Here is a 12333-nt window from a genome sequence, read left to right as displayed (position 1 = left end):
CATCAGATCACATAGCAGCCTGCCCCCCAAAAATCACACACCCACTGTTGCCTGGGGCTGCAATGGTGCAAAAACGTGGTTAAAAAGCATGGATCCGCATGGATCCTCAGGATCTTTGCATTGAGCTACCCCAAATTCACCATCAGATCACATGTCTGTGGCCACAGCATGAAGCACAAAAATGATACATCCACTGTTTCATTCAGAATTTTTTTCCTTGTTTTCCTGCGTGTTATAGAGCGAAAAATACGGTAATATGAAATCGAAATATGGAATAGACGGGAGGTTGGGCCTTTAGTGTTAAGACCAATATATGTTTTATTGTTTGTTAAGAAAATTATGTGTCTATGGTTATTCCTGTGTGTAATTTGGTATTTGTGTTTTTTTCTTTTTTCTTGCTGTATCAATATTTTTAAAAAAAAAGGGGGGGGGGGAGGAAATTAGATTTGAAAGAAATATTCCATTGTAGCCAATATTGCAGAATGCAGGCTGTGCTTGGTTGTAGTGTGTGTGTGTGTGTGTGTGTGTGTTGCCCACAACAGTTCTCCAGTTTGCAAAGGTGCCTGAGGGCTCCAAAAGGTTGGCAACCCCCGTTTTGGATGGTACTAAACTTATTGCAAACTCTGGCAAGTCAGTTCTGCTGCACACAGGAACCCTCCTGGTCCTTCTGCTCAGTGGGGTCCTAGACTTTTGCACCTTCAAATCCATCCCACCGTTACCTAGAACGAGTTGCCCATTTATGCCTAGAGTGCAGCTGATCTGGGAAGTTTTTATCAGCCAGCAGTACAGGGCTGGCTGACTGGGGTCACACAGTTCCAAGGACCAGGAAGTTTCTAGGTTATGATGCCAGAGTCTCAAGCTGCCTGCAATAAGCTCCTCCTCCTACCAGTGGCCCTAGTGGTTCAAGGACCAGGGGATCAGAATCTGTCCCACAGCGCCTGGTAGAAATAAAAGATACCACTTTCAGAGACGGCTAGGGCCAGCGGCAAAACTACTCAGATGTTGCTCAAAATAAAATAAACCCAGTTCTCCAACACGAAATCTCAAACCAAGCCAATTTGACAAGGCATGTGTACATTTTGCTTACTTTGCATAAATGTGATTAATTGTGTGCAGTGTTCTGCATCACACACTGGATCGTAATTTGAAATATTTTTGCATGGAGCTGTGCATTGGGAGAAAGATGCAGCAGGGAAGTTGCATGGCTGAAGGAATATAACTGGAACCCATGGGAGCAGGTAGAGTGAGACCAGCAATTATGACAGGCCTTGGGGCTTCACACTGCCGGCTTTTCACGAGACCTCACGATCATTAAGGCTGGGTGAAGAGATGTGGCTCCACCCCCACCCACAATATTACTTACTACAATTCTCAGAGATCCAGATTCATCGCCAGATGGCACATTTTGCACATAGAGAACTGCATTAGAGAACCATCGCTTCAAACATGTGCACACACAGCCTGCTGCTTCTTCCTTGCTAAAACCCCCTTGCCAAGAAATGATCGCAAAAAGAAGGGCGTTGCTTATGTTACTTTCGTAGACCAGGAAGCCAGAAGGCTGAGCCCCACTACTTGAGACAACAGCTGCCAAGCCCAGTCAAAAACTGTGGACTTCTGTTCCAGAGACCATGAACATCCAGAGAGACAAGCCAGGAGGAACAGCGTTCTTTTAGCTTGCTGGTCCATTTTGATTTGGCCACTGCTGGAAGTAGAATGGATCCGACCATCAGCCTGACCCCGGGCAGCTGTTGCCTACAAAATGCCCCATTTTAACTTATGGGTTGTGCTGGCACAAGATGTAGAAACAGCAAATAGCTTAGACAGCTTGGGGTGAGGAAAGAGAAGAGCTATTAGACAAATGCACAGAGGAGACGTCTATCACAGCTATTAGCTCTGATGGCTAAATAGGTCCTCCATGTTCAGCTGCAGTTATGTCACTTCATTAATACCAAAAATTTGGGACATTGATACCAGGGATGGGCTGCTGCCTTGTAAGTTTCCCAGAAGCTTCTGGCTGGCCATGGATGGAAAAGGAATTCTGGACTAGGACTTCTTGTCCAATCCAGCTGGGCTCTTCATATGTGTCTTATGCTCTGAAACAAGGGGCCATCTGCCCAGATGTTATGGCACAGTGGCCTTTGAAATAAGGAGCAGGCTTTTTAAAAAAGGAAGCCCCATTCAAAACGGACCATTCTGCACAACACTGCCTTTTTATACAGCCCAAGATTCTGGTCAACAACAAATCAAAAAATCAGGCACCGGGTAGGACAAGATTCTGCCATACAGAATGGATTTACAACATCCCCGTTGAGTCAGAGGGATGTGAGAGCATTTGAGCGAGCTGAATTCTGGGCCATCCTGACTTAGAAACCCATGCAAACTTAGCAACAAGACTTTCCTCCCTCCCTCGGAGGTTGGGAATATAATTGGACCACGATGCACTGCCAAGGAGTTGCGATTCCCTCCAGCAGAGGGCAGAAAGGTGCCTGGATGAGATGCGGTGAAATGCACATGGGGGTTCTTCCTTAGGGTTCGTGCTCCGGAGCACTTAAGAGCAGTCACTAAAACAAGCAGAGAGCGGCTGCAGCACAGCTCTGCTACAGAGACAAGGCAAAGAAACTCCCGCTGCGTAACTCCTGTGCTAGCCAGCCTTCCAGAAAACCAAACGGTCTCTTGCCCTCTCGCAAGAGCCACATACAGGTGTAAGTTTTAGTGGCCTTATCCCTGGATCTCCTTGAACACACCTGCAGGGAACTGTAAGGGATCGTGCCTGTAAGAATGCCAGGGTGGGGCCTTCTTCAGGGCCTGTCCAATTGGTCGTAAACGTTACCCTGTTCCCATAGGGACCGGCTCTGTTAAGTACCGGGAAGTGTGTGTGTGTGTGATGAGGCTTCAGACACAAAAGCGTGAAAAGCTGCATTGAAGGAAGGAAGCAATCAGAAGTGCAAGCAGTGCTCACAGCTGTATCCACAGTAGGGGGATAAATCAGTTTTGAAGAGCCTTAAAGGAACATGACTGAAAAAAGGGGTGCCTGGTGCCACGTTGCCAGGGGTGTTTCACCCGTGTGTGCAGCACTTGCAAGGAGCCACATGTGTGGCATGCCCAGCGCATGCCACTGGATCTAGCCTGACGTAGGGTGTTTCTGGGCCTGCGGTGTAGCCTATGCAAGTGGCCAGGCATACAAAAATGCACATCTTGAAAGGTGTCAAGCTAGCAAATTCCAATTACAGGCAACTCCCCATTTATGCACCAGTCTGGGAACTGTGTCCATAGAACACACTTTGGTGCACAAAGTCCCCAAACACCCCCCCTACACATCGGGTGCAAAACATGCAAGGGCCGCAGGTGCCCTAACTGTTGAACGCCAACCCGCAGCGATGTGCGCTTGGGTACCCTGCTCAGCGGGCACGGAGGCCCTGCGCCATCACCCAACCGCCGCACTGGGACCTACCGACTATTGAGGAGGGCCAGCAGCTCACCAGCGTGGTACAGGTCATTCTTGGTCACCCGGCTGAAGCGGAACTCGTTGAGGTTGCAGAAGGTGACGGCCGGGAAGGTCATGTGGGAAGTGGCCACTTCGTCCAGCTTGGTGACGTGCGGGTAAAGGAAGTAGTACTGGATCCTCTCGTTGCACTCGAAGACCAGCATGGCCAAGGAGCCCAGGAAGCAAAGGGTCCAGAAGACGCGCTTGGCGAAGAAGCGCTCGTACGAGAAGATGTGCGACAGGCCGTGCAGCGTGGAATTGCTGGCGAACGCCTCGATGCTCACCGGCTGCCCGTTCTCCACCTCCTCTTCGTCCACCTTCAGGTCCATCATGGTCAGGCCTGGGACAGGGAAGGAGAAGCAGATCTGTGGAGAGAGACGAGGAAAGCGGCGACGCCGGGTGAGCGCCTGCCCTCTTCGGATCCCTCCACACCTGCTCGGGAAGAGAGCGAACCCCGCCACCTCCCCTTCCCCGCCTCCCAAGCCAAGCCGTCGTCTGGGGGAGAGGACGAGATCGACGCCGAGGCGCCCTCCCCTTCCTCTCTGGCTCTTCCCGGTTCCCGGAGAGCACCCCTTCTCCCGGCTGCCCCTTTAACCCGGGGTGTGCGCGCGCGCGTGTGTGCAGGGGCTTTATTTCACCCCCCGGCTCCAAGATCCACTTTGGCCACCACCTCCCTCCCTGCGTATTTGTGGCGCCCCTCTGGAGGCTTCACCAGGGGCGAACAAACCTAGGACTAGCCCCCCACTCCACCCCCATCTCCCCAGCGTAGCCACGACTCTGGTGTGTGGGAATCCCCCCACCATTCCTACCCCACCAATTCCCCTCCCCACCCCGCGCGGTCCCGCTTTACGCGCCGAGCATGCAAACCTGGAAGCAGGGCCAGCGTCGGCAGCCGGGAGCTCGCGCTCCGAGGGATGGAATGCTCGCCGGCTGGGCTAGCCGTGCGGGGCTTTTGGAGAGGCTGCGAAGCGCAAAGGCGCACGGCGAGAGCACCAAGGGTACCCGAGACCAGGCGGCACCTGGCGGCGGCGGGGAGGAGGAGGAGGTTGTGGTGGCGGCGGAGAGGATCCTCCTCCTTCTCCCTTCCTGGCTGGAATCAAAGAAAGGCGATCGGGGCCGGAAAGCAGGCAGCTGAGCGCGACTAAGCAGCGGCGGCGGCGGCGGCGCGTGTCTCGGTGCCAAAGCCAGGCATCCTCTCCCCTGGTGGCGAGCGCGGCGGCTGCTCCTCGGGGCGGGGCGGCCGAGGGAGGGAATCGCGCCGGGCTCCGAGGCAGGAGGAGGAGGATCCGCAGGAATTCGCCGCGTCTCCCACGGGAGTCAGGGCCCAAGTGGGCTGGCAGGGCTGGCTGGCCGAGCCGGGAGCCCCTGCGAGAGATCGCCGGGTGGCGGCAGCAGCGGCGAGGCTTGGGCGTCGTGCGAGTGTGTGAGTGCGCGCGCCTGTGCGCGAGGAGGAGGAGGAGGAGAGCGGCTCGCCGCGCTTGGAGGTGCCCAATCTGGGATTGCAGGGGGCGGCGTAGGGTGTGCGCGCCGGCAGCAGAAGCTGTTGCAAGCTGAGGCCGGGGACATGTGTGTGCTAGAGAGAGCGAGAGAAAATCAGAGTCTTTCCCGCTCCCGCAGCGGCCTCCCATTCACGTTTTGCTTTTTTCTCTGAACTGATGCCAAAGTCCCGCGTCGTCGGCCTCCCTCCCGCACGCAGAGCATTCAGAGACCTATTCACGCCATCATTCATTGCGCTTCGGGAGCTCACACGAGCTGACGGTTCGCCCAACGCCGGGCATATTGTTAAATGGTGCTCCCCCGCCCCACAACCCTGGGGCACATAGAATTGTAGGTGCGTGACCCCGAGGATCATCTAATCCAATCCCCTGCAATGCAGGAATATGCAGCTGTCCCATGCGGGGATCGAACCTGCAACCTTGGCGTTATCAGCACCATGCTCTATCCAGCTGAGTTAAGGTAAAGGTAAAGGGACCCCTGGCCATTAGGTCCAGTGGTGGCCGACTCTGGGGTTGCAGCGCTCATCTCGCTTTATTGGCCGAGGGAGCTGGCATACAGCTTCCGGATCATGTGGCCAGCATGACTAAGCCGCTTCTGGCGAACCAGAGCAGCGCACGGAAACGCCGTTTACCTTCCTGCCGGAGCGGTACCTATTTATCTACTTGCACTTTGATGTGCTTTCGAACTGCTAGGTGGGCAGGAGCAGGGACCAAGCAACGGGAGCTCACCCCATTGCAGGGATTCGAACCACCGACCTTCTGATCGGCAAGTCCTAGGCTCAGTGGTTTAACCCACAGCGCCATCCGTGTCCCATCCAGCTGAGTTAGCCAGGTCCAAATGGCCGTTCACTGCGTCCCTGGGAAAGGTCCGATTTGCACCCATGATGCAGGGCTTGCTATTAAGTATATTATACCATGCTGCTTTATCTTGAATAGTGTGCCTATGCAATACTCCTTGTACACGCACAGACCAGGCTGGGTGTTGCATTCTGACGTTCTCACTCCAAGGTTTCAGGTTTATCCAAAGAACAAAAACCCCAGGGGTGCCAACTTGAATAAAATTTTGGGGTGGGGGCCCAGGTAAGCCTCACCCCTCATAATTGATCACACACAAATTGGTCGGCAGGCACCATTTGAATGGCAATGACCATCAACGGGGGGTGGTGGGGGGTGGAGGTGTCTTGGCCCCTAGGAGGTGGCTCCTATGGTGTATACCTAAATATGTAATAGGCCAAGAGGTCCTTGGGCTTGCAGAAGTGGCTCTTTTCATCTTCTCCCTCCCACCCTCAGTAAGACCATAGAAGTGGTGTTATTTGCTGTAGCGCTCAATGCCCATTAAAATGAAGGGAAGGGCTTAGGTCAGGGTAGAGTCCCTTGTTGGATCCCCAACATTTCCTAGCAGACTGGGAGTGACCCCTGTCTAGAATCATGGAGAGCTGCTGCCAGCCAGAGTAGACACTACTCAACTTTTGTTGTTTAGTCGTGTCCGACTCTTTGTGACCCCCTGGACCAGAGCACGCCAGGCCCTCCTGTCTTCCACTGCCTCCCGCAGTTTGGTCAAACTCATGCTGGTAGCTTCGAGAACACAGTCCAACCATCTCGTCCTCTGTCGTCTCCTTCTCCTAGCGCCCTCAATCTCTCCCAACATCAGGGTATTTTCCAGGGAGTCTTCTCTTCTCAAGAGGTGGCCAAAGTATTGGAGCCTCAGCTTCAGGTTCTGTCCTTCCAGTGAGCACTCAGGGCTGATTTCCTTAAGAATGGATAGGTTTGATCTTCTTGCAGTCCATGGGACTCTCAAGAGTCTCCTCCAGCACCATAATTCAAAAGCATCAATTCTTCGGCGGTCAGCCTTCTTTATGGTCCAGCTCTCACTTCCATACATCACTACTGGGAAAACCATGGCTCGGGCTTCCCCCGCCCCAGCCCCACAAGCTCCGGGAGTGGTGGCGAGGTTGTGCACAATCTTGCCACCGCTCTGGGACCTGTTTTGGGGGCTGGGGTCGGGGGAAGCTTGGGCTTCCCCTGCCCCAGCCCTGTGGCTAAAAACGAAGTCAAGACAGCCAGCGGGATGGATCCTGCTTGCTGTCTTGGCTTCTTTGTTCTTTGGGGCTGGCGGGGGGGGGGGGGAAATAAAATTTTCTTTCTTTATTTCCTCCCTAAAAACTAGGTGCGCCCTATGGTCTGGTGTGCCCTGTGGAGCGAAAAATATGGTACTTTAACAGATTGGAGAATTGGGCCCAAACTAACAAAATAAATTTCAGTAGGAACAAATGTAAGGTTCTACACTTGAGCAGGAAGAAGCAGCTGCACAGATCCAAAATGGGGAATACCTGGCTTCCCAATAATATATGTGCAAAGGATCTGGGGGGGTCTTAGTATGCCATAAGCTTAAAAAAAAGCTAATGCTATTCTAGACTACATCAACGGAAATATAACGTCCCTGGTCTTTTCTGCCTAGGTCAGACGACACCCGAAGTATTGTGGCCAGTTCAGTTTTTGAAGAATATTGACAAGCTAGAACATCTGCAGAGGAGGGTGACCAAGATGATAAAGGGTCTGGAAACCAAGCCGTATGAGGAATGGTTGAGGGAGCTGAGTATGTTTAGCATGGAAAAGAGGAGAATGAGAGGAGCTATGATGTCTAAAGGGCTGTCACCTAGAAGATGGAGCAAGCTTCTTTTCTCCTGCTCTGGAGGGTACTACCTAGATGGCTTCAAGTTACAAGAAAAGAGATAGTGACTAAACTTCAGGAAGAGCTTTCTGACAGTAAGAGCTGTTCAGCAGTGGAACAGGCTGCCACAAGAGGTTGTGGACTCTCTTTCCCTGAAGGTTTGTATGCAGAGGTTTGAGGGCCATCTGCCATGGATGCTTTAGTTGAGATTCCTGCACTCGACGAGATGGCCATTGGGGTCCCTTCCAACTCTACAGTTCTATGATTCTATGAAGCTCTGAAGGGCCACAGGTTCCCTATCACTGTTTCATCCAGCTGTGGAATTCAGAGGCTGACAGGATGGTTTGGCTTTGCTCAACAACCAGTTTCCTGCGATGCTGACGAGCTCACCTCCCGCAGGAGTAAAAGCCAAAACCAAGCAGGCAGTCCCTGGTGAGTTCTCATCTAGCAGCAAAAAGCACTCTTTCCTGTGATCTTGCTGCTGTCTGGTTTGGGCTCCGTTTGCTGCTGGAGGAAGGAGAGCTTCCCCCGCGTCAGCAGGTGGCTGTGTCATGTGCTACGGACCCAATCAGCCATGGTCAGCAGTTCAGTGGAAGGCAAACACTGCCTTAGACCCTTGAGAGCACTTGATTAACTTCACATTCTTCCCTGGAACTGAACCAGAGCTGCCATTCATTGTAACAAACCACCTCTGCAAGTCTTTTCCCGGTCCAATAGAATCAACAGATTGGGAGGAAGGAGGGAATCAGAATGAAGAGTGCAGGATCTGGGTCTAGGAAGGAAACTCAGGATGGGATATATAGATATTTCCAGTCAATCTTTCTTTCCCTTTTTTTCTTTTTGCAGGGGGTGGGTGGAGAATCTGATTTTCCAGCCCGTACGTGGGATATTATGCTTCGCAGGTTATACCTGTAAAAGCACAATGCATGACTTTATCAGCACACTGCTGCGTCCACAGTTTCTAACTCCTGTGCAGATCCGAGATGCATATTATCGTGGAGAATGCAAAAGGCGCAGGCTTTTCTTTTTGCATTCACTCCTGTGAAAATCAGGCGCCGGGAATCCCTGCTCTCCCCACACGCCACTTCCCCTCAGTGAATGCAGCTGCCCCAGTTAAACATACAACAAATATGTACAGGCTGGATGGTGAAGAGAACATCTGTGCTTGCTGTGCCACACAGTCTCCGTGCTGTAACTTTAAAAGCCGCGCACCGTTTGTGCCTGTCTTCTTCCTCTGACCCAGTCAGTCCTGACTCCCTCCTTGTGTTTTGGCAGAACCAGCCAGAGTCGTCCCAAGGTTAGTCCTCCTCCTGCTCCAGCTGCTGCTGCTGGAGACTGCTGCTCAATTTCAGGAAGACAAGAGGGGTTGCGATTCCCAGATATGGAGGAGGGATTTTGCACATATTCATGGGATTCAAAACTGGGACTAGGACCCAGGAGTCCTAGCTATCCCCTACCATCTTAATCATTAAAGGTAAAGGGTAAAGGGACCCCTGACCATTAAGTCCAGTCGTGGCCGACTCTGGGGTTGCGGCGCTCATCTCGCTTTATTGGCCGAGGGAGCCGGCGTACAGCTTCCGGGTCATGTGGCCAGCATGACTAAGCCGCTTCTGGGGAACCAGAGCAACGCACGGAAACGCTGTTTATCTTCCCGCCGGTGCGGTACCTATTTATCTACTTGCACTTTGACACGCTTTCAAACTGCTAGGTTGGCAGGAGCAGGGGCCGAGCAACGGGAGCTCACCCTGTCGCGGGGATTTGAACCACCGACCTTCTGATCGGCAAGTCCTAGGCTCTGTGGTTTAACCCACAGCGCTACCCGTGTCCTATCTTGACCATTAAGCCCTGCTCATTCCAATTTGAATAGTGGAGCCAAACCGACCCAGAGAGAGGAAGCGTTGTACAGTGGTACCTCGGGTTACATACGCTTCAGGTTACATACGCTTCAGGTTTCAGACTCCGCTAACCCAGAAATAGTACCTCGGGTTAAGAACTTTGCTTCAGGATGAGAACAGAAATCGTGCTCCGGCGGCGCGGCGGCAGCGGGAGGCCCCATTAGCTATAGTGGTGCTTCAGGTTAAGAACAGTTTCAGGTTTAGAATGGACCTCCGGAACGAATTAAGTACTTAACCCAAGGTACCACTGTAGTCTCCGTTCTCACCAGCCCTCTCGACAATTAATTTATTTATTTCACTGATGTTCCACGTTGGTCTCTATTTAATCCTCACAACAACCATTGAGGTAGGATAGGGTGAGAGGCAGTGACCAGTCCAAGACTACCCAGCGAGCTTCATGACCAAGCAGGGATTTGAATTCCAATTTCCCAGGTCCTAGTCCAACACTCTAACCACTACACTACTCTGTCTTCTTCCTTTATGTCGGACAGTTTATTTTTTCCTGACATCAGCAGTTCACACATCAATATCCTGGCAACCACTGAATAGGCAGTTGCCGGGAGGTGGGAGCATATTGGAGGAAATGGCTGCTGCGTGAGCTTGGGGAGCACGGGCTAAAATGAATCTATTTCGGGAGGCAACTGTGCACACTTTCCCTTTTATGAATTTTGTTCTGTTCCTTGCAGAAATCAATGGAGCCAAGGAAATGAACTGGGAGCCGGGGAGAGTGATTTGCTCTAATGGCTCTCTTGTGAACGTGTTTGAGAATCCCAGGGTGGGCCGTCGTGGGGATTGTAGTCTGATCAGGCTGTGGGTATCACTGCCTTATGAAAATGCCCGTTGGCCCCATGGAGCCTGAAATATACTCGGAGTCGAGAGTGGATTTCATGCTCTTTATTCAGCTCATAGTGGTGAGGAGGAATGAAAGTTCCCCCAGAATGTCTGCTTTATATACCGTACATTATTTACAAATTGGGCCCCACCTGATTGGCTAATTCCGGAATTCTCCTGTGGGCCAATCAGGTTGCGGATTCACTTCCACCTGGAGCTGGATTGGGTGGCTCCTGTGGACCAATCAGACTGCTGCATTCTGAATCCTGTTGTTCTAGGACCAATCAGACTGCTGCATTCTGAAGCCTATTGTTCTAGGACCAATCAGACTGCTGCATTCTGAAGCCTATTGTTCTAGGACCAATCAGACTGCTGCATTCTGAAGCCTATTGTTCTAGGACCAATCAGACTGCTGCATTCTGGATCCTATTGTTCTAGGACCAATCAGACTGCTGCATTCTGAATTCTATTGTTCTAGGACCAATCAGACTGCTGCATTTTGGATCCTATTGTTCTAGGACCAATCAGACTGCTACATTTTGGATCCTATTCAACTCAGTACATAACAGAGCCTCTCTCCTCCCTTCCTCAGATCTCTTAAATCCCTGCCTCTCACCGGCGCTTCTTCAGATCACATGGAAAACTCCAGCTGCTTCCTTTACACGCCCCTGTTCTCTCTTGGTGCTGTGTGAGTCTGCGTATACAAATCATTCATTTAAAGCACACAGGGTCCTGAACCCTTGGCCTACCTGGTAGCAAGTCGGATAGTCAAGTCCCCAGTCCAGGGTCAATCCACACGTCCAAAGTCCAAACCAAAGCACAAGTCCTGCAGATATCCTGGAGCATCCAAGTTAAGGCCCATCAACATGGGCAGTTGAGCAGAAACAGCACCTCAGCCCTGCTCCCCTTTTGTTTTTCATATGCTGATGGCAGCACCTGCCAAAAGCAGACCCCTGCATTGCAATGAGAACCAATCACAGAAATATAGACACAATACATAGGCTAATAATTGTAAGAACATATATAACAGAATAATGATATCATTCAGAAAGTAGAAATAGAGTCTATTAGAGTTCATATATACAATGTAACTTTTATATGCCTGTTGTCTTTGTCCATGGAGTTTTCTTGGCAGGGATACTGGAGTGGCTTGCCGGTTCCTCCTCCAGGTGGATCACGTTTGGTCAAAACTCTCCACTATGACCTGTCCATCTTGGGTGGCTCTGCACAGCATAGCTCATAGCTTCTCTGAGTTATTTAAGCCCCTTCGCCACAGCAAGGCAGTGATCCATGAAGGGGATCACTTGAAGGGGATCCATGAAGGCGATCACAGCAGTCACGAAATTAAAAGATGCCTGCTTCTTCTATCATAGCTCCTCTTGGGAGGAAAGCAATGACAAACCTAGACAGCATCTTAAAAAGCAGAGACATCACCTTGCCAACAAAGGTCCGTATAGTTAAAGCTATGGTTTTCCCAGTAGTGATGTATGGAGGTGAGAGCTGGACCATAAAAAAGGCTGATCGTCGAAGAATTGATGCTTTTGAATTATGGTGCTGGAAGAGACTCTTGAGAGTCCCACGGTCTGCAAGAAGATCAAACCTATCCATTCTTAAGGAAATCAGCCCTGAGTGCTCACTGGAAGGACAGATCCTGAAGTTGAGGCTCCAATACTTTGGCCACCTCATGAGAAGAGAAGACTCCCTGGAAAAGACCCTGATGTTGGGAAAGATGGAAGGCCCAAGGAGAAGGGGATGACAGAGGACGAGATGGTTGGACAGTGTTCTCGAAGCTACCAGCATGAGTTTGACCAAACTGCAGGAGGCAGTGGAAGACAGGAGTGCCTGGCGTGCTCTGGTCCATGGGGTCACGAAGAGACGGACATGACTAAACGACTAAACAACAACAACAGTACAATGTAACGGACTAGTGGCGCAGAACGTCAAGCCATGTGTTGA

At 51.5% G+C, this 12333-nt stretch overlaps 1 protein-coding gene across 2 annotated transcripts in view; it reads right to left on the bottom strand.

Annotated features, from left to right (window-relative positions):
• The window catches only part of ASIC1 (acid sensing ion channel subunit 1), a 209530-nt gene extending 204599 nt beyond the window's left edge, over positions 1-4931 (bottom strand). Inside the window, exons 1-2 of one of the 2 annotated variants that reach the window (XM_028710682.2) lie at positions 4352-4931; positions 3452-3849 (exon numbers count right to left, since the gene is read on the bottom strand). In XM_028710682.2, the coding sequence (XP_028566515.1) occupies positions 3452-3816 (365 nt within the window). In that variant the 5' untranslated portion in view covers positions 3817-3849; positions 4352-4931. The remainder of the gene's footprint in view (positions 1-3451; positions 3850-4351) is intronic. The other variant, XM_028710691.2, reaches the window with a different exon arrangement.
• Positions 4932-12333: the final 7402 nt, after the last annotated feature.

The sequence above is a fragment of the Podarcis muralis genome, chromosome 2, assembly GCF_964188315.1.
Source record: "Podarcis muralis chromosome 2, rPodMur119.hap1.1, whole genome shotgun sequence".
Classification (NCBI taxonomy): Eukaryota; Metazoa; Chordata; class Lepidosauria; order Squamata; family Lacertidae; genus Podarcis; species Podarcis muralis.
The sequence above is the reverse complement of the archived record's forward strand: the minus strand, read 5'-3'. Positions and strand labels throughout refer to the sequence as shown.